The 23883-nt window shown below is 36.6% G+C and overlaps 1 protein-coding gene across 3 annotated transcripts in view; it reads right to left on the bottom strand.

Moving 5' to 3' along the window:
* The window catches only part of SEMA5A (semaphorin 5A), a 341520-nt gene that overhangs the window by 180662 nt on the left and 136975 nt on the right, over positions 1–23883 (bottom strand). For all 3 annotated transcript variants that reach the window (XM_026842316.1, XM_026842312.1, XM_026842315.1), the window contains exon 5: positions 20808–20853. In XM_026842316.1, coding sequence (XP_026698117.1) covers positions 20808–20853 — 46 coding nt within the window. The remainder of the gene's footprint in view (positions 1–20807; positions 20854–23883) is intronic.

The raw sequence follows: 23883 nt of genomic DNA, 5'->3' as shown, positions 1-23883 counted from the left end.
ATTTATAAACCAGCAGAATAGATTTTCAATCAAAGTAACTCTGTTTGAAAGGAAAATATTTTTTTCAGTATGATTTTTCAGTCCAGCTGCATCCAGAGACATGGATTATACAAAACAGCAGAGGCAAAATGCCTTCAAGGAGATAATGGTATAAGAGGAAAGCGATAGTAGGGGCTTAGAATCTTATAAGTAAAGAAAAAACAATGCCATTTAATTCTCCCTCCAGCTCTAAACTGTCCAAGCCTTTGGCCTTTTCAGGCTGTGCTGTAATCTGTAGAAGCAGCACTTGAAAAAAGCAGCTGAATGGCAGGAGAGTTCCGCCATACTACAACTTTCCAAGTTGATGCAACCATCCCTACTAGTTGCAGTTCAAAAACTCAGATTTTTTTTTTTTCCCTTTTAAATTTCATTTTAAAAGAGTGTGTTCTTAAGAGGTTTTTGATTAGCTGGTTTTCTTTAACAGCATGTACATCCACAAGCACTACATTTTTACCTATTACCCACAAATAAATCACAGCACTCTCTTCTTCCTCTTTTCAATAAATAGAAACAGACAAAAAGGATTATTCAAAACACATAACAGGGGAGGGTTTTTTGTTTTGGCTTGGTTTTAAGAAGATGAGTTCATGTCTAGTAATAAGCTGGTGATCTGAAGAGTAGGTTCCCCTCTCCATTCCCAGTTTTGCCCTGGGTTGAGAGAGCTGTGGTTACATGACCCATTCAGGCAATCCCGGTGAGTCCCTTTGAGTGCTTCCCTTTACCCCAAACTGATCTCGCTCCTGGCCACAAATTCTTGCCTCCTCCCCTGTGCCATCACAGTTGCACAATACTACACTGAGCTGGTTATGTCAACTAAACTAGCCTAAAAACATTCACATTTTCCTTACCAGGAAAGTGAGATCACTGAGTGGGAGAGGAAGGCAATGCTCAGCCACAAATCGAGCAAGAGAGGATGGGTAGGAATGCTGACACCCTCAGTTAAATCAGATCGCATTGTCAACCTGAGCAGCTTGGCCACTTGAGGATCTGTCACACTGACACTATCATCATTCTCATCATCCATAAGCAGTTTTATTTACTTATTCTTCTGAAAATATTTGGTAGTCCTTTAAAGAAAGTTATTACACCTGAGGAAACCATGAGGCTCAGACACTCGAAATTAGGAGGATACTCTTTGGATGGATGCAGCCTCAACTTGCAGAACAGAGGAACGGCAATAAAGAAAAGCCACCTTTCTCTCTGCCAGTCTCCACAGCAAATCCACCCCTGAGCAAGGAGACTAAGTATTTGAACCGACTTAAAATAAATACATCATGCCTCACAATTCCTATTGCATGTAACAGAGAACTAAGTACTCAGCATTCTGAGTGCTATTTCTTCCGTGTCTAATGATGGATTTAGGATTCTGTCAATGAATCTGGAAATGCCAAATGATAAGACAAAGACAGCCAATGGAAGGCTGTTCTTTATATGTCCCTCTGGCAGCAAAGTAGCCAGATTTCTTCATGTGGCAAATGTAAAGCTTCTTTTGCCATAAATGTGAACTTTGCCCATGTCAGGATTACATGCTAAAATCTTCAGTTTATCATGAAAGACTGAAGTTTGTGAAAAAGATCAGTACACTTTTATGTCCTCAAGTTGACCTGTCATATGTTGCGAATTATTTTAATGAAAGGTGGAAAGAAACAAAGGCAGTGGCATGTGGCAAGCTCCTACAAGACTATCCAGCTGTTGAATATCATCAGAGGAGTTATCATCACCATTCCTCTAATCTTTACCATCTATGCTGTCAGGATATTATAGTTTTCAAACAGGAGAACAGAAAATTTGTCTCTAGACTTTAATTAACATTTAAAGAGCCATAAATTCCCCATTTATTGAATTTTAAAAGGTATATGAGACATAACATTTTGTGATCCAAAGCTTCAGAATTTAAACTTGAAACCAAGCTGTCTAAACACTGTATTGTAAGACCTTGTTACAAGCAGTGCAGCTGATAATGCAACTCGATGTACTTGTCTGACATCATTCCATAAAATAAATGGTCTAGAACCTGAGCAGAAGGATTTCATAAGCAACCTTGAAACAATAATGAGTGCCCCCCTACAGCTGTCCTCCACACATGGAAAGTTGAGCAAGTGAGAGGGACAGACATATAGCAAACACAATATCATATAAATATATGTATATCTATGGAAAGTTTGATGATATTTGTATACATTACAGAACACAATATTCATAATTCCTGTTACGATTTGGACTTAGTGCTCTGACTCTGATGTGTCCTTCTCACCAATGATTTCAACTTGTCCTCACTGTCAAAAAAATGGAAGGATCTTACTGTATCGTAAGAAGTGAAACATGTAGCTCAGGTATATAGAGACCCTGGATATCCTTAAACCAGTGAAATAGGGTTTCTCGAATGGAATTTCCTTTAACATTAGAAATGTTGAATATTGAATAGAAATAATCAGTCTTGAACTATACAAATAAGAATTATAGAAATAATTACCTATGATGATTGCTGCTAAGTTTACATGTAAATCTGTGCTGAGAACCCCTACAATTTTTATCATTTAATGTGGCTTTTTTGTAAAACCAGGTTTTAAATGTCAAGTTTGTGGTTTGTTTTCTTTTTAAATTGTTACGCTTACCGAATTACTAAATTCAAATGTAAATCCAGGCATACGTATTGCATACAAATTTTATACTTTTCCCCTCTAAATCTCTGTCTCCCTTACAAGCAGAAAGCAGGCAAAGTTTCACAAATCTAATGCAGGTTCTGGCATCTACTGTTCCACATTCTGCTTGGGGTGCCTGCCACTTATTCATGCTATGGTTTCAGTCAGGAACTGCCTCACCTCTCACAGGAGGTACAGGCATATAAGGAGTTTACAATAAGACACATTTTTCCATAGTGTATGGACTTCTGACATTATTACCTCATCAGTACAATCATTACTGTAAGTAGGACTCTTCTCCATCTTCATTGTGCTTGCACCTTCCTCTACACAAATACTAAGGACACAACACCACTTCCTGTTAAATGACACCAATAAGGATTTTTCAGTGTTGGAAAGCTCTGTAAACAGACCAAAATTTTATTTTCATGACTTGTGTGTATCATAACTAAGTCAGTAAAATGTTATAGTTCTGCTCACATTTGATGTAGTTCTTTCATAGTAATTTCTGGCCAACTACTTTTAATGCAACCTGTCTGCTCTCTTCTTCCTTAATATTTTTTAACACTTTCCTCTTTTCTAGGTAACATACGCTTGCTGCTCTGGTGAATGTTATGACATCTGTTCATAAAAACCTGACTGTCTCTTCAATAAATAAGTCCTATCACGGAGTCTTCTTCCTCAACCAGTACAGTAAGTAATAGATAAGCTTTTTCTTAGTATTACATTTTCCCTCATCTATTTAAGAGTTAAATTTCTGGGATCTCTGTCTCCTAAGCCAAGAACAAATGCCCTCTGTGCTTTCTTGAAGTCCTAACTGTGGTCTCAGAGATTAAAATGGCAAAAATATACCTGGACAAGAACTCAGTCTTATAAGAACATGTAGAAGCCAAGAATCATTCTGGAGATAACTTAATGAAAAGAGATTCTAGCATTTTTTTTTTTTTATTTTTTTTTTTTTAGTAATAGCAATAATAATAATAATTATTATTATCATTCTTTTAAGTTTGTGGAGTTAGGAAAGCAATATTGTTAGAAATCCTTTTATAAGACTACATCAAAATCAACCATGATATCAAAAAGGTCGGTACAAGGAAGAGTGATAAGCATTCCAGAAATGGCATTAGAGGTCCCACACATTATACCTGGAAAAAGTAATACAATAGACACAGAATTTGTACAGACAGTAAACATTCAGGCTGACCAATGTCATATGCCTTCTCTTCTGGGAGCTGAAAAGCTTCCATTCATATAAGTACTGATCCTTAAGTCCTGTAAAATAATGCTAAAAGCCTATTGAAATTAGAAAAAAAGTGATGCAAATTTCTTCTCATTTCTTCTCATTAGGTAGATACTAAAATGTATCAAGACATAACTATCTATGCTTATTAAAAGGAGCAACCTTACCCCCAGCATTAATCTGTTCATAAATCAATTGCTCGTGTGTATTCATATCCCCATCTGTTCTCCAAAACTAATATGTTTTCATTCATCTTACACCTGACAGTCCTGCAGAGTTGACACCACCGTGAAAGAGCAACCTCAGCTCTGCTTTCTCTTTGTCTACCAACAGGATTATTCATCAGATTTCCAGTCAGTCAGCTCATTATAAGCTGTTTGTAGGATTCAAGCATGCAGTTCAACCTGACAGACTTGGTACTAGGAATAAGGCACAGGAAGGGAAGAATATATCCTAGATGAAGTCTGTAAGGCTGTTTGCTTTGTTTTTACAAGGAATTTGCAGAGTGGCTGCACTGTGTAATGCACACACAGGAGACAAACAGTTGTTTGTCTCCAATAGCAGTAGAACTTATATAAGAAACCAAACATTCCCCTTGCGAGGAACTTGTTTTTCACTGTCCTGAAGAATTAAACACTCTTCATGGTCTCAGGCACATCTCAGAGGTCTCTCTAAAACTTGCTGTAGGAACCTGCAACAGTCTATTTACTTTCAAGAGAAGAAAAAGCAGATTTAGATATTCCTTTTTTTGATGTGACATATCAAACATGGTCTGACTGCTCTGAAGCCTGTGTCACAAAATTTGCCTTGTTCCCCTTTTCTGAAAACAAAACAGAAGGGAAAACAAATTCCAGTAGGAAAAGGGACTCAACCAATATTCCCATGGTTATCAAAACAGTGCATTAACATCAGAATCAGTAATTACAGTATTTATAAACTTCCACACAGTAATTATACTGTCTGTTCAACAGGCATTTTAAAGTGATGACTATACCACAGACAGGTGAGGTAAAGGGTATCTCCGCATGCTTCAATTAACACAAACATCTGCTACTCCAGTCCCATGATATTAGGAAGTCTGGTGCACAGCCTGCGTAGAAGTCCATGCTTCTACCACTAATGCTGCCATCAATCCACGTGCTAGCCAGATTAATGCACCTCTGGTATGCCACATGTGCACAACCACTACAGTACTTCTAGCAAGGTCTACACTGTACTGTGAGGGTAGCTGAGCAGCATTACCCAAATCCACCCACCCGTTCATCTATCAATCATTCAAAATAGAATAGAGACTTGAAGTTTCAAAACTTCAACTATGTTACATGAACATCAGCATAACAAACACTAGCCAGTACGAACAGCACACTGGCCTGTGGCCCCAGAAGTGCACCACAAGCACATCTGACAAATCCTGCAGGTTTCCCCTCCCTCAAAGCCAAAAATCTTATACCACACAAATACATTAAATCTGGCCCGGACTTTTTCAACCATAATAACAAAATGCCAGTGGAAAGTGTTGATTTGACATAAAAAAAAAAACAAAATCCACCCCCAAACCCCCCAAAAACATCCACCCATCACCACTGTTCTCAAAACCTTTTCCAAGTTTCACTACAACTTTACTAGAAAAGCTTCTCAGAGCTTGAATCAAATATCTTGCAAGATGAGAAAAAACAGTCTCTTCTGAATCCTACTCTTTAGGAAACTCAACTAAGCTACAGAGAGACAGGTCCAAATCCACGCTGTGAATCAGATGACAAATAAAGACATGAGCCAGTCTCTTACACTCAAAGGCAGTATGCTAGCTGTTAGGCTATTAACTCTACTTCACTTTCCAGCTTTCACTTGCCTCTCTGAGATGTCCCACTTCACATAGACAATCAAAAATGTTTATCAGGGACATGACAAACTATCTCTGAATGAGACAGAAAAGTAGTTAAGCTCTTCTAGTATTCTAGTCCATTATATATTTTCACTGGTCACCTCTATTCTGTTTTATCTCAGAATCATGTGTATTTCTGGGAATGAGACTGTTTGATACAGTGCACTCTTCTAATTAATTTATCTTTACTTTTTATTTTAGTTACATTTTGCTTTGGGGTTGTGCCCCCAAAATGGGTTCCAATTTAGATGGATTTAATACTTCTAAAAAATGGGGCTTGATACACATACACTAAATCCTACCCTGCAAAAGAGAAGGTAAGCTTATCAGATGTATTAAATCCATTATACATGAGGAAATCCACATAAATTTTCCTACAGGAGGAGCAATTTGGGAATCACCTAATTCAGATGCTCTTAGTTTTTATTTTTCCTTTCCTACTTTTGGTACTAAAGGTATTTTTATTTAAGTACTCCATTTCAGTGTCTGTAACAGTCTTGAGAGGCCAGCTACAGGTAGCAGAGTGCATGTGTTGGGCTGTGTGATCCCAGGTGCAAGGTACAACATGCTGCCCTGACTTCAGATTTAGGAGCTGCAAATAACTTCAGACAGACACTGGGATTTGCTCAGCTCCCAGCAGACTATGTTTCAGCCAGAAAACTTGAATGACTACACCCAGGATCTGCACAGCCATTTGCAGATCTTTGTAGAGATGTGCATCTGGAGAGTTTCAACCACCTGTTCCCTAAGAATTTTGGCTGAATATTATGCATATCAGCCTGGTAAACACAGCGTTAGCCTTTCTCCTTCAGTCTGCTCATCGTACGCTTACACTGCCTCCAACCTGCTCCGGCACTCTACCAATCTTCTCTGCCATGGTGATGGGGTAGGTTTTGTCTCTCACATTTTTTCATGTTGGCTGGCTTGCAGAGATACTCTAGTTTTGTGACCATTTTGTGGCCATATTTACAGGGCTGCTTTTCGTGCAACGTCTTTAGCCAGACCAGATGTTCTTGAAGAAACTACTGGTTTTAATCCTCTTTTCTCCTCAGATTTTATCTTCCAGAACTCCATTTCTGGGTTACGCTGACTAAAGCTCTTTCATCTATTTGACTCTGATTTGCTACATAAACCAGATTCAATCTGTGCATTTTTTGGAAAAAGTTACCTCCAGCTTTCTGGTGCTTTTCCTTCAGCTGGCTATTTAGAAGCAGCAGGGAGTTTATGCATGGCTGGCTCTCCCAGCAGGGACTCCAAGATCCTTTCTGTTATGTTCTGCACTGCACATATACCTGCTGTTCTGGAAAAGTCTAGCAAATATTACTTCTTCACAGATAAAAACAAATAACACACTTTCACATATTTCTTGCAGTAAATAATGAACTTTCCCTTCTGTGATCTCCACGACTCCATCTGCAAGGTGCATGTGCCCTAGCATGACTGCGTTCTCAGGCTAAAAGATGCATTTTCTTTCCCGATACACAAAGGGGATTAGCAGAGACAAGTCTTCCACAGCACTGTGCTGCCCATGAGTTTTGCACATTGCATCAGCTCTAAAATGCATTTACAGTCTGATTGGATTAATTCACAGTAATTAATTATTTTCCTCTGTTCATCTGATCCAGTGATATTTCTCTGCATCTTGCAAGTCACAGTAAGAAGGTACCTTCTATAAACCAGCTTTTCAACATGCTACCTGTTATTTGATCACATTAATGAAGTTTGGGCAAATTTGGTGATGACAACACAAATATTTGTTCAACATTTGCCTGGGTAGATTTATAATTCCTTATTTCCTTATGTTAATGTGCACCTACATTAAAGTGAGATTGTACAATGAATAGTTTCATACATTTTATGTATAATTTTATTAAAATAAGAATGACTTGCTTTTTTTTTTTCCTCTCCAAAAAACTGAAAGTAGTTCTTCCTTTTGTGTGTCAGCTGGGTGTAGAGTAGAAAAATCAATGAAACTACAAATTTTAGTGAAATAATATTCTTGCTTTACACAGCAAGCTTGCTTCTGTAGGTTATTTGGACATGATTTTTCATGCATCGGTTCCCAACATTTAACTTTCCTTCTCAGCTTCCTTTACTGGATAGCTGGAGAATTAAAAGAGTGTATAATCTAAATATAACTTAAAGAGCAACATGACAGCAGCTGGTTCTCATCCGATTAATTTCCTTTAAAATAATGTTATATTGCTCTTCCCATTTCTCACCAGATTCAACCTAAACATGTGCCTTGGATGTTCTCCTCCCACCCCAGCTTGCTTGGACAATGTCTCTATATTCCTCCTGGGTCATCTGTCCCTGCTTCCACCACTTGCATGCTTCCTTTTTATGTTTGACTTTAATTAGGAGCTCCTTGTGCATTCATGCAGGTCTCCCGATGCCTTTGCTCCACTTCCTGTTCATCAGTATGGACCATATAAAAAAAAAAAAAAAAAAAAAAAAAAGTCAGCTTATGGAAGATTTGTTTACAAACATATTAGCATTAAATTCTCCACTCAGCTTTTATTTCTCAACGCATATGCAGGGTTTTGTTGAGTACAACTCATTCAGCTTTATTTTCTCATGCTGAGTAGCACAATATTCTACAAGTAACACTACTGACAGCCATGTGAGAAAAGACTGTGGAATCATGCCTAGAGCAGTGTTCATAAATATACGATGACATATTTTTGATCTCCTATGAATATACAGCATTATTGCTTCTTCAGACCTGTCCTGACATATTATACGAGCTTCATTAATAAATCCTAGTCTAATTAAAGTAAGAAAAAATGCCATTGCAAAAGGTTTGATGTATGTTGGACAGTATAAAACTTAATTCAGATTTTTTTTCTCTTTTTTGTTAATTTCCCAGGTGTTCAGACAAAACAGTATGCCAAATTCTACTGGAGAAACAAAAATAACCATGCATCTACAAGTCATAAAGTCTCACTGAGGAAGCTTTCATCTCATCAATGGAAATTAAAATGTATGCATAAGTCTGAATACTCATGCAGATGATCTCCCACAGTTCCACTTCCCACAAAGTCTCTCCTCTCACTAGATCTTGTTCTCATCTCATAGTAACAGGGCAGGGAAAAAACAGGAACAGTTTGACCTTTTATCATTTCAGCTCCCCAAGACAAGTGTGAGGCGGCACAGAATCATTGCTCAGAACTGTCAAAATATCTAGGCAAAGTCTCAGATCTTACAGGCCTGAGGCTAAAACTCTTATAAGCAGGATTGCCACCAACAGATATCTTAAAAGCGATGGCACATGCAAATAATGGGCAGCTACTGCATATCCCACTCAATGTGCCTTCAGAACGAATGCATCCTCTCATTCATATTTAAATGTAATTAACAGAAACCAATGTGAAGTGCACATAACAGACACAGCATTTAATTCAAAATGCTCAGTTTAAAAGCTCTGAAAGCCAAAAAAAAACCCCAGCATAAATTTGGGGTTTTTTTCCAAAACAATAGAAAAGTGGAAATTATTTTTTTCCCAATGAGAACTAGCGAATTTCCCAATATTTACTAACAAATCCATTTATCTCCAAAGTGATTTTGAAATTCTGAAAAATCATACTCACCTTAGGTTTCATTTAGAGACTAAAGCATTAAGGATCTGCATCTCATACCACATAAAAATGGTCATTGCCACAATGAAGCTATTATTTAACTAATAATTAACAGAAAACTGTTTTGTTTCTGTCCCAGTTACTGATTATTCCTCAAACTGATTTCCATAATGTTGCTTTATCCTGGGTACCCACATAAATATGGAATTCTGAGATTTTCTCAGGTTTTTCATTTGTGTTTTAATAAACCTAACCGAATCAGTCAATTTAAAACCTAAGCCAAAACACAGTTTGGGGACTGACTACTGCTTATTATTACAATGGTAGCTATACCCTGGGAAAAAGACTAACAGGTTTTCATCAAAGAAGTAATATTCAAAATTGAACATACAAACAACTGCAGGTATAAATATCAACCTCTAACCAAACTCCTTTTGTATTAATTTGTTTTCTTTGAACCATACCATTGTCATTACTTACATCAAGCTAAATTGCGATAAATACCTCAAGATATACGAACAGGCCCAAGTACAGACCCTACAGGTTCTAATTTCTCATAACTGTAATGATCCGTTCTTTCTAGTTTTGGTATTTTGTTCATCTGTGTGGAAAATCAGTATACCAACCACCATCACATCATAGAATTATTTTACAGATTTGGGGAAGAAAATAAAGTTTTCCAGGCCCTACAGCAAACACATGAAATCCAGAAGTACCGACTAGAAAAGCTAGTATTAAAATCAGAAGAGAAATATAAAAATAAAAAAAGGGAAAAACCCCAAACACATAGCAAATAAACCTATAACACGGCTAACTCTGTAATAGACCAGCCTACATTCAGTCAGCAATGGAGCCTTGCTTAAGAATGCACAATAGTGCTCACACGGTGTTCAACTTCATGCTGCCATTTCAGTTTACAAACCATGACAGAAAGAGCTTGACATACGTTTTAGATGCAAGTTACTCACAACAGAACCCTGCTGCATATGGGTGATGTTGAAAAAAAATCCCGATTGTCAAATTCTATACAGATGCCTAACTAAAATAAAGGGGTGGCATTTATGCTTCCCTGTGCTCTCAACATTCCTCCTCAGTGGGATTAGATAGCTCAGAATGAAGATGTCAGTGAATCCTGAGCTTAGGTGCATGGCTAGGTCCATGCACTGGACAGAGAACCTAAGCACCTAACCTCAGACTTCAAGTTCCGTTCTGAGGGCAGATGTCTAAAACTACTGCAATGGGGCAGGCAGGTCTAGACCTCACAGAATAAGTGTAATTTCCAAATGCTCATTATATTGAATTGCTCTCTAAAGGCCATAATCTTACCCATAAAGCAATTAGGAGAAATAACGTAGCTGTTTATGATGTCAGTACATTAAACAAATCATGTTTACAGTTTGCCTGTTTTCAAATAAATCCAAAGTAACAGCTGAACCAAAAATTTTATATAGAAATCTTATATATATATATGTCTAATAACAGATATTTCAAAGCACATCTAGTTTTCAATTTTAATAAATAAATTGATTTCCATATTTTTACATGATTTATCGCTCCCAGACTTGACAACAGAAGCATCATATTGTGGTACCAGCTGGGATGGGTAAAACAATACATGCGAGAAGAGAACATCTAGTAAAAGCAGGGGAGAGAAAAGGCAGAAGAAAAATAAGGATAGGCAAAATGAAGGCAAAAGTTTGGACAAGCCTATCAGAATAAAACTCAAAACAACTTTAGTCTTCTGTTCTCAATGCAGACCAGGGCTAGCTTCCTATGCTATGACTAAGCAACATCCCTCTCAAACATTTAGTAGCAACAACCCACATCTTACACTGGACTTTAGTATTGACTGGGCAAGTAACACGCTGGAAGTGGCACAGATTGGCCCTTTGTGGCCTGAACCATTTAGGAGAGCAGGAACCTCCCTTCTATGCACCCCTGCATGGGCTCCTTGCCTATCAGCATTCTTGTTGCAGATCTTTCCTTTTCTTTAGGTTATAGCAACAACTGTCCATGTTTCTCACCCTCAGTATGGCTGCTTTGTTTCCTTGAACATTTCAGAATCCTGATTTTCCTTAATTGCAGTAGCAAAAAACTAGTCTCTTGACCTTGAAAATTTTTCCATCTCTTCCCTAGGGATGAAGGGAGCAGAACTTTTCGCCTTATGAGAACAGCCTGTTCTTCCCACAGTTCAGCAGCTGGGTGCAACCTTTAACAGCACTGTGTCAAAGGCTCCTTAGAGCTCAGTGTTGAGATGTTTATCTTAAATTTTTTTCTGCCTAGTGGCAAGGGGGCACGAGGTTGCTCCACCATTTTCTCTTATTCTCAGTTTAAATGTTGAGGTTTTTTAATTTCATGGGTCAACAAGCAACAGCAGGGTATGCTACATACCACACAGTGTCCTTATGCTATGTACTGATGACTGCTAACATACAGGTGTAAGCTGAACTCGCCTCCTATAGAATTACCCAAAGAATTACTCAATAGCATCTATGCCTCCCACAGAATTACCCAAAAGCATCTATGTCCATTAGCTTAGCAGAACTGTTGAACAGATCTCTGCAGTACTGGAAAACATAATCCTCTCTCTGACTGAGAAGATGCATCTTTAAGCCTACTCTCTGAATATGCATGGCATACAAACTGTGGTTGAATTCAAATTAGTAGTTACAGGCCAGAACAGATAATGAAGTTCCATATCAGTGTCTGTAAGCAAAAATCGATAATCATGTTTGCAGATACTGTAATACAGATATAATATCTTCCAAAACATACTGAATATTTCATCTCTTTTCTAAATTGCTCAGCACTGCAGCATCTCAGTGCTAAACAGCTGAAACTCTACATCAGCAACTGCTTGTAGCAGACACTCCACCTGGGCAAGACAATACAAGGATTAAGACAATCTGCTTTCAGTCTACATATTAGTATCTTCTGCTTTCATTTTCTGCACAGACTGCTAACATTCTGGCACTTTTTCAGTATAGAGGCTACACAGAAGGAGGCTGATTCTCAAAAGAGTGCCTGTCTCTCTCCCCACAAGTATGGCCTTGTTGTCACAGAATACTGCTTTAGTCCAGAATTAGCTGAAGTATGCCATGGCCCTATACAGTCCCAGTATTTGGAAAGCGGCAGCCCCATTTCTTTTCAAACAGAAGCTATTTGTGCATATGTATTGGTAGACTCATGTTTGTGAAAATGTAAACATGAGTGTCACCTTCTTAGGAGAAGACATTTCCACAATTACTTTTACTGTAAATAATGCAGGTCTGGCCAACCGCTATACATACCAGGAAAAAATTATCAGAAAGGGCTGAATTATACCATTAAAAAATCCACATCGTCTGTTTCATATCTGCTTAAAATGTACATACATAGCTTTTGATATCACCTCTATTTCTCATGAGAACAAATGCACTCATATTATATACTTAGGTGATCCAGGCTGCTGCTTTATCTTAGGAACAAAACACAGATGTTTAATATCTAAAGAAAAGAGGAGCTTTACTCTACTGGAAGTGAAAAATTTTAGTACCTATTTTTCTTCTTTACTGTGAAACCGGAACAGAAAATTACTGTAAACAGACAAGCAATGCAGCCAAACAAACAGAGGTAAGAAAGAAAAGATAGAAATAAAAAAGCTAAGCTCTTTTAGCTAAATGGATGTGTTCAGACTCATTTGTCCAGAATTGCACTTGCACTTGTATTTCAGTACTGGCACAAAACAATGACAGATACTGAAAATAAGTGAAAAATTACAACGTCTCTGCCTGGCTTTTTCTTCTCTTTTCCTCCATCTCCCCAAAGACTAACACATACTGATAAGCCAAAACAGCAGCAAAGCCCTGCCAATTTGCCAATATTCTTTTGCTTCACTCAGACTCTTTCTGAATTTACATGACAAATTTCAGCTCCACTGAAAGGTAAGCAATTACAGATTCTAGAAACTAAAACCCTCCAATTATGTAAAAGCCAAGTGTAAATAAATAACAAGCAAAGATGAGCAGAAGAGGAGTCATATATCCAATTGGTCGCTTCATATGCCCTCTACATAGTTTTGCAAAGGGGGTCTGCATATGAACTCAGAACACCACACCCAAAAAACTCTCAAATAGATAATACATGTAACTACACCTATGCAAATGAAAAATCCCATGCATGGAAAGAATATTCAGAATAAAGAGTGAATCGGTGCAACCAAAGACAGTTTCAGAATAGTAGCCATCTTCTTCATTAACATGTAGGTGAATCTATGAACACCAGTTGTTTTAGTAGCAACATTTTTTTCCAGCAGAAATGAAGCACTGTCTTCTGGTAATTAATTTCCCCACAAATACACTGTAGAGTGAAGATCAGGATTTGTGTGATCTAACACAGTTTATCTAGCTTGAGGAAGCCCCTTTCAGCTGCATGTAAAATAGGTCATTTGGGTAAAGGTTAGACATACACACAATTATTCACTTCTAGCCAAATTCATCGGGTTTTGGCTTCAATTAAGTTATAAGTTTGGTCAGAAACTACTGTTTTGTGAGCAGAAAACAGCATAATGAAAATACTAAAGGTGTCACAGAAAAAGAACTGGAATGGATTTGAAGGAGACAAGTTCATATCTACCTGCCACAAAGACTAGCTCTGGCTTCACAAATACTTCTTAACTGTTCTTTAAATTCTTAAATACCTAATTTATTTTTTTGTGGACTTGATGTATAATAAAATGCATCAGTCTGCCATCAGAAAGGGATCAAAAAGAGGAAGAGGTATGCGTAGAAGTGGCATTGTGTTACATATATGTGCTGCGCTTCATCTTTTTTTCTTTTAAACTCTGTTCTCAGCACCGCCATGTAGAAAAGGTACCAGTTCAAATACCTCCTCAGGTTTTGCTCATCCATAGTACCCAAGAAGTAGTTTGCACCTGCTCTATCACCTTTCGGTCACTCTGCAACTTGCTCATCTCAGTCTTCTTTGGAAAAATTTTATGAGCACTAGTTGCTCCCTCAGCTTCTAAGCTTTCAAGGAACTTGGAACAGCATCCAACCTTAACACTAACTTATCCGCTCTGCTTATGCATTTTTCATTCACACGTCTCAGACACAAACATGAAGGGCCCAAGCAGAAATAATGCTTTGGTGGCTGATGCTCCCTTCGCATAAAGAAGAGGGGAAAAACATCTGTAATAGGGAGGAGTGCTCTCTATTCCCCTCACCCTTAAGTAGATACCAGGCACAGGAGAACCCAACGGAGGGGATATCTGAATTTGTTTGGCATGGATTTTTTCCCCGCTTAGAGACTCAAATAGAATGTTAAATCTCAGTCAGCTTTGCATCTCGATATTGCCAACTTACGACTGTCACAAGTTAAGGGAACTAACCTAAGGACGTCCTTATGCCTTCAAGTGTGAAATCAGAAAAAGTTTTTCTTGCATCTCCTTTTCTGCACAGGTAGCTTCACTCAAAATTAAAATTATTTGTGAAGTTTTTTTCATATCTTCCACAAATCAGATATCTATTACACAACTAGTGACTGTAAGTAACATACAACACAAAAAAAAAAAATGGATTGAAATGGAGTGTATGAAAATTTTAGAAAAATCATTAAGCTGCCTTTTAAAGGATTCTATTTATTTGGCAGCTCAACAAATTAATACCAAAAGATTAAAGCTTAGCTTCCTTACCTTTACCTCTGAAGTTGTTGATTATAACTGAACTTTTTTAATATCAACATAAGTTAAAAATTTGACTCTACGTGATGACTTCTTACATGGTTTCATTTTGTTCACAGCAAAGGGAACCCTGGGGCACTTCCCCAAAAATGAACTGTAAGGAGAGTCTGAGTGATTTGTGCCTCTGTTAAAACACCATTCTTTCTAGGTTGGACCAAATACCACCTTAGCCAAAAAGACAAATTAAGATTATGAAAGCCTATCAGAAAAGACATAATATGATCTCAGTTTATAATAAAAATAATAATCAATCATTATCTTCAAAATGGGATTACAACCTTGGTAAATATTTGATTCCTTTAAACAGAATTTAAAAAAATCAAGTATTGTTAAAAAATTATATTATCTATTACAATTAAGGTAAAAATTTACAAAAGTGTTTCAAGTTATATATATGAATTCATTTGTAAAAACCCTCCATCATTAAGTCAGATTCCCTCTGTTTAACCTAGATAAACACAAAGCATATATTCAAACTATATTACAATTTACTTAACTCATTATTTAGCCTACCATCTAGCCATTAATGACTCATATAAAAGCAAAATATCATATGTAGCAGGTATTTCAGACACTTTTGACACATATAAACACCAGCAAGAATCCCATTCTGTAAAATTAATTTTCTAAAGTAGCTCCTTTTCCTAACAATTCATAGATCCACTCTTGCCTTTAATTCCTTGAATGCCTCATTAATGGGTCTGTATATACATATATATACACACAGGGGGCTAAAAGTGCCTTTAAAAAATGGACTTGGAGGTATGTGTACTTCTAACTGAAAAATGTGCAGATTCAGCATGAGAATAAAATCTCAGGAGAATTATGTAACTACAGGAGCAGGTGGAATAGGCTTATATCCAACCTTCTGAGAAAATTCATTTTAATCTGAGAACAGGATTCATAGATGGAAGATTCAGATGAAAAAGCCAAACTCAAGCATGTGCCCTGTAAATGTCTTAACAATCTGAGTTTGTAAAGGAGGTTATCTTATAGATGAAGAAAAGATGCACACGTTCTGTCAGGTTTGTGAAAATCTTATACATGCTGGCTTGTAAAAATGTTTATGGCAATTGTAGCATAAACACTTTTATAAGCCAGCATGTATTGGCTTTCCATTCTTTACAGATACATCAGCAAACCTGTCATGTAGGTAGACACAAACAAGCATTTGTATTCAGAAGCTCTCTTTTCAAAGAATTTGGAAAAAAAAAAAAAGGTAAAATATAGTCACTTATTAGAGCCATCCTGTATATGATGTCAAAGCCCCACTATTAATCTTAACGTTGGCTAGATATCAACTTTTTTAAAAACATTTTTGGAAACAAATCTATTCATTTAAACACTAGTATTTAGATTTCTGCTTTTATATTTTAAGGAATATAAGACACTTTTCAGGAAATCCAGCTTTCATCTTGACCAATGCTTTACAGATTATTCTACTATTACTTGAGGTGAGCAATAACAAAGCAAAACTCACAAAACAAAACCATGCAGAGTCAGGCATTCTATGTCTGTGAACCTACTATCGCTGTAGTAGGAGTTATAAAATATTTGTCCTTCTACAATCACAGCCCAATGCGTGCTTCTTCCCTAATCCATAATCGCTATGCACACATTGTTCCAACAGTCAGCTTTGAACAATTTGACTCTTAGGTTTCTCCAGCAAGAGCTTAAAAGGCTTTCACTCATTTTATTCTTCTTTATTCTGCTACACAAAGGAAATTGCTGAGACACATCAAATACTGGTTTGCTACAGACACTATCATATGAAACTTGCTTACTCAAACAACAGGATTTTCCTATAAAGTACAGAGCACAGAACCATGACATGTGGGATGACAACTTTGATGTACCCACAATGGGCAACGATGTCTCACTGCATAGTCCTAGCTCACGTTTAGATACACATCCTGTCTGATACGATCTAGTAGCACTCTAACCCTCACTTTTACAAGGGATTAACTTTGACTAAACTGATGGAAACAGTACCCTTTTAATACATGAATTTCTGTTCGGCATTTCTTTTGTGAGAACTCGTATTGCAAGTGGCTGTCTAGTTTTGTTTATTTTTTAAAGAAGGGTTATCTTGTGTTTCAAAACTGTTTTCCAAGTATACACTGTAGAAAGCAGGGCACACACATATTTTGGCCCAAAGGAACTTTTGCAGAATTGTTCAAACAAGGAGTCCTCATTACACTTTATTCCTTTATAGAGAGCTTTCCTATTACAAAACAATATCTGATGATATTGCAATGTCTGAGAATATTTCAAAATAATACTTTATTTATACAATGTCTAGCTTTACAAAAATATACATAAATTTATAAACAAAAGATTTGCAAAGATGCTTATGCTGTAATTAAATGATTCTTACTGTTCCAGTTTCTTACATGTAACATGAAGCCTTTTATCTTCATAATAGCAGTGTGTGGACAAAGTAACAACACGTTACAACAGATACTTAAGCATGACAAATGAAGAAAATTGTTTATTCAAAAATAACTGAAGTGCATCAACAGTCAAGATTAAGTTTTAGGCATTCCCTTTATTTTCCAGATAGAAATGTACTATGAAAAAAAATCAAATTATGAATCAAACTAAAAAAAATAAAGCATCACTATAAAGAAAATAGTTATAAAACTCTAATTGAAAACCGAAGAAATGGAGGATGTCAATTGCAACAATCATCCTTGCTTCCATGCTGGAAGTGTCTGATGTGCATGAGGAAGAGTCAGCAATTTTCCTTCTCCAGACTCGCAACAGCAAAGATAAACAGCTGTATAAGTTGCTTTGTTTCTAGACCTTTCATATTGTTATTGTGCTACACTGAAAAGTTCTTAACAGCTAGCAATTCACTGTGCAACTTGTCTTCTAGATGTGAAAACATAGTTTATTAGCTTGTGAAACATCTACATGGTTTTACAAAGGCTAGTTCATGCAAAGAAATCAAAGTGAGCGACATAAGTAGAATAATTAACTGGGTTTTTAAGTTGTTATTATTGTGACAACTGTGTGATCAAAAAAATGCTAAATTTTCATCTGTTCTTAGATAAAGTGTCAAAGTGTTCAGTCCTTCAGCAAACAAATGCTAACACGCACAGTACTGAGTTAAAACACAGTATGTTTTATTTCTCCCGTAAAATTCCATCACTCTGTGTTGCAAGGGTTTCATATCACTTTTACTGTCCTTCTCACTTTTGTTCCTACCTCTCTAATAGAGTTTTAGGGTTGAAAGGTCTGGAGCTTAAAAATACTGTAATTTTTAATTGTTAGCTTGGCAAACTTTATATCCTATTTAAAATATTTCTTTCACCACATATGAATGAGAGAAACTTCACATGCCCTAAAGTTTCAGAAACTGAAGTTTGCTTCAGTGATACCTGAGTTAATCCTATACAACATGTTGGGATGACCGGGATTGCAGCTAGGATTGTGTCATTCCAATTTATCTCAAAGGTCTGTAAAGCTCAGTGAATCACTTGGTAAAAACACTCTTGACTCTAGGGGGGTTTCAGGTTGGTAGCTGGTAAGTTTAAATTCCAAGATTCCAAAGGAATGATTACTGTCTTTTTCATTACTAAAGTTTTCACGCTTCCCACCATAAAGACAGAGACTCTCTTCGTGTCAACATTTCCGAACAATGTCTGAGAAAAGTTGTGCATCTTTATGACTGAAGACTTGTAAGAAGATTTCAAGCAAGTAACCAACATTAAGGACAACAGCACTGACCCCTGATCATGCCCTGGGGTACCTGGAGGTGCTCTCTCGAACCTACTTTTATGACTACTTCATACTTTCTTACCAGATTACAAAACAATCTGAGTATGTTGTGTAATGAGTTTGGAAGTTCTAAACAATATACCTTGCATTCTGGCTTCCTTGCACCAAAACAAAGGTTCAGGCACCTCACAACTGATTTGGAGTTGCCATAACATCCAAGGAAATACATCTGTTAGATATCCCGGGACACTCTAACAGAATCAGAAGGGAAGCAGAGAGGAAGAGGAGAAGAGTCATAATGGTAGGTCTGACAATAATGAAAAAAACCTGAATACTTGATGAAAGAAAAAAATAATTACATACTTTGATTCTGAAATACAACCTCCCTACAGGGTTCTGGAAAAAAAATTAGAAGATACAGAGGCAAACCAGTGGTGTTACAGCATTGACGATGGAATAAGAAACTTTATCAAAAGTAGTTTACCAATTGAGAGACTGTTTAAAGACTTCTGCATGTTCATGAGACCAAAACCTAGTAGCCTAGTGTAACATCAACAGTATGATTTCTGTCCTCATTTTATATTTTTTGCTGATTGGGGTGGAAGGGTGTTTGTTTGAGTCAGTCAGCACAATTATAAAACTCTGTAATCTACAGATTTCTCCCTTATTAGCAAATTCAGCCTACTGATACTTATCCTAACAGAGGAAAGCTGTGAACTTCAATCTATGAATTAGCAGAATAAGCTTCCAACAGCATCATCGAAGAACTCTCAGTGCAGCCTCTCAACAAGAATCTTCAGGACTTAACCCAAATTATTTGCCAGGATATTTAATATGTCACAAAAGGGGAAAGCAGACAGTCTGAATTATGGATATTTAAAAAGTGTTAGGTGCATCACAGCCTTAAGAACTAGCAACAAAGTTGCATATTTATTAATACTGCAATTTTAGGTAATTTTAGGCCAACTTCAGTTCTTGTTTCTAGTAATCTGGGAAGATAAAGGAATTCTGCAAGCCTAATTAAAGCATATACAAGGTGTTCTACAGATCACAAGGAGAGCCTTACTTGAACACATTTTACTTTTCTGTATTCAACTGTATAGTATTACTTCATGAAATACTAGACACAGTACTGAATCTAAAGCTAGTTAATTTTAAATTGCATAAATGGAAAAGATGATGAGAAACCATAAATTTCTATTTCACTGGTATTTTCTAGTTCTATACCTTAGCAAGTTAGCCAACTCAAATTTACTAAAACAACTCTTAGAGCCAAGAATACAAGACTGATGGTTAGAAATTATGCCAACGTTAAAAATAATGGAAGAGAAGGCCAATAAAATCTAAACAAGGAACACCACTCAGAACACTAAGGAAAGACAAGACTGCTGGTATATGGAAATCATATGAAGTTCAGGGAAAAATAAATTGATCAGGGATTCTCACTTACCTTTATATGAAGCCTAACTGCCTCTAAAAGGCAACCTTCCAAGCCCTAAGAAGTTTTAAACAACAAATAGCTGCATATATATATGAAACTGAGATTTTGATACCTGTGTTCACACATTTGCTGTTTTGTTTGCCTAATTTAACTTCAGTAATGAATTTTTTTAAAAAAATCATTATTTTAAAATTATATTTTATCTAGAATAACAATAAATTCTGAATACAGAAGTTACACAACAATAAATTGGAACATTTTTCTAAGAGAATGTGATCCTTCTTCCCAGCCTCATTTTTAATAGATCTACTCTAACAACATCACAGCCAAGTAAGGTAACATCAAGTCTGTATGGCCTGGGACAAAGGCTAATCTGGCATTAACATGGATAATATGACATATATTATGGGGCGCTAAAGAGGACAAAAACAGATGCACACTTATCTCCAATTATGAAGTGTATTAATATCTTAATTATCTGCTTTAAAACACCTGCTTACCTACATCATGCAGATGAACTAAGGAAACAAACATAAAACATACCTGTATCAGAGAGAGATCTTCAAGCTGCAACCTGAAGAGGTAGTTTCTGGGATTAAAAAAATAATAGATAAAAATTAATTGTTATTAGTGTTTAAGTAAAAAAAAAAAAATGATACTAGTGTTTAAATAAAAACATAATTAATGAATATAAAAGATAGAAAAAAAAATTACGGTATTCAGGACTCTAAATTATTTCAGTGACTGTCTTAACATAGAGCCGTTTGGGCTAAGGTCTACAACAATTTCTAAAACCAATTTTCATCTTTAATGACTGGCTGCATATAAATAAAGTAGACATTTATGCTGCATACAGGTACATCGGAGTCATTCCTCCAGTCTTCCTTTAGAATCAATGGGAAGAAATACTCAGTGCTTTGGCAGATTCCTGTGACCAGTGTTAGATGTCAAAATGAGAATAAGAGGACAGGCAGATTAAAGCTGTTAGTTTGTCTCCACAATGATGGGAACCTTACGCATTTAGCTCAGACACAGATATGTAAAGTCTGAAGCAAAGGATCCCAGTATGATGGAGTGCCTACAGAAGCCAGTTTTCACAACCATACCCAGTCTAGCTTCTTTGAAACCCAAGGATTTTTTCCCATGTACAACAGGAGCTACACATGAACCAAGCATATTTTTCAAAAGACCATGCTTTTATTGCAAAAGGATTTCTCACTCCATTTTTTTTTTTTCTCTACAGCAGTATTGATGCACATCTTGAACTTGGGAGGAGTTCAGGCAAACCACAAAAAAGACATGATTCAAAGGCACTGCTCGAAACATGGAGAAATGATGGGTTAGGCTATATCAGAAAGGGGAGTATGCCCCGCCGGCCAAAGTCACTTCCTTCAGCACATCCTGGTGCAATATATGTGTGCTATCACAACTCCTCCCAACTGACTGTCTATCTAGTTAAAGCAGCTGCCTTGTTACACCTGTTCTGATAAACCAGCTCTGTTGGTAGCAGTTACGGTATCTGTTCATGACCCTCACAAAAATGAGCAAATACTACACCAGGTTTGAACTGATTTCAGTACATCCTTCTCTAGTGCTGATTCTCTTTCATGCTAGATCTGCAATAAAGCTCTTCCATGTTCCATGTCCATATCCCTCCTGCTCAGTTTTTCCTTTCTTTCTTTCTTTGTTTCTTCTTCTCACACCTTTTTTCCTTTTCATTATGTCTTCTTTTTTTTAATACATTTCCATATATATAAGATTCTTCAGTCTTCTTTGCCTAATTTTTACCTTATTTAAAGTAATTCTGGTTTTGCAATGTCACTACAGAGTGATTATGCTTTATAGGTAAAAATAAGAAGGAAGAATTTTTTTGAAGATTACTATAATTACTTCAATTTTAATTTATTCATAATAAATCACAGGATCACAGAATCATTCAGGTTGGAAAAGACCCTTGGGATCATCGAGTCCAACCACCAGCCCTACTCTACAAAGTTCTCCCCTACACCATATCCCCCAACATCTCATCTAAACGACCCTTAAACACATCCAGGGATGGTGACTCCACCACCTCCCTGGGCAGCCTATTCCACTGTCTGATGACTCTTGCTGTGAAAATTTTTTTCCTAATGTCCAGTCTGAACCTCCCCTCTTGGGAGTTTAAAGCCATTCGCTCTTGTTCTATCACTAATTACCTGTGAAAAGAGACCAACAGAATCTGTAACATTCATTTATAAGATTTCAACAAATTCACTTAAAGTAACAAAAAGCAGATAACAAAGAGATAAGTAAATTTAAATTCAAATTTAAATATTTGCAATATTCACAAATTATCTGCAATATTACATCTATGCAACTGGTAGAAGCGTAATCCAAATTAAAATTAGGCTACATTTTTTTTTAGATAATAATTCTAAATCTTTCCAAAGAGTTATGAGTTATTGTTAATGGTCACAGATGGTCAGGAGCTGTAGTTTACATCTCCTGTAAAATTCTTTCAAATGAGCCAGCAGCGATCAGGAGAAGGAAAAAACCTGTGTCTAAAAAACAAATATTTTTTTTTTTTCAAAACATGTATCTCAGAAACACAACCACCATCATGGCCAGCTTTATTTATGGACTCTGGAGTGCAGCTATGTGTATTTACTTACTGTCTCTGGCACATGTATGGTCTAATTAAACTGTGAATGTATAGGAATTGTGTCACTAGTCTTTCCTAGGAATATTGCTAAGGAGAGTTACTCAAAATGCAAGAGGAGGGCTATTAAGAACAAGAATTCATCAGAAAATAATATAAGGACAGAATATTTGTTATTAGCACAGACAAATCATCACAAACAAATAACTCAAATACTTGGCTTTGATTCATGAAGAGACCTGAAGTGGGCAAATAAACAGTACATTGCAGGATAGTGTTTACACAAAGATTCATCCACAAGCTACATTCAAGTTGACTTGAAGGACTCGCGCTGAAACATCAGGAAGCAATACATATATCTTTCTAACCTATCTACACGCTCTCTGTAAGGACAAAAATTACTTTCTCACCTGCAAAAGGTCTTGTTCAGAAATATTCAGCAGGGAACATAAATACATAGCCTGCTCCTCATCTCACTGCATATAAGCTTCCATCAACCATCACTGATTGTGCTTCTTTCACTCGAGATATATAAAAGTTGAAGAAACCTACAACTTCACTGCTGTTGCAAATCTTTTTTTTTTTTCCATTTACAGAAGCAGAGCAACTTTTTTCTTCCAGGGAAATTGAAACTGCATCCTCAGCAGGTATAAAGTGTTTTCTTAACTCAGTGGTATCAGACTCACAGGAGTAGCACATAAATGCCCCATCTAACACTACAAATAAATGCAGTCTCTGTCACAGAATATATGAGCAGTCTGGTCTCACACTTTTGGTTGTCGTGTCAGTACTTAGCATGGTGTCATGTCAATCTCTATGGGCACTTCATCTTGAGTTATCTACTGAAGATTTATCACTGATGTGGCATTTTAAGAGAGATTATCAAATTATTAATGTTTTTCTTTAATGGGTTTTCATCCTGACATCATTTCAGCCTATTAAAAAGTAAGCTATTGTCCCAAATTGTAAAAATTCTAAATT

This window comes from Athene cunicularia (genome assembly GCF_003259725.1).
Source record: "Athene cunicularia isolate RWA chromosome 2 unlocalized genomic scaffold, athCun1 chr2_part1, whole genome shotgun sequence".
In the NCBI taxonomy this organism is placed as follows: Eukaryota; Metazoa; Chordata; class Aves; order Strigiformes; family Strigidae; genus Athene; species Athene cunicularia.
This window is presented reverse-complemented; position numbering and strand designations above follow the sequence as displayed.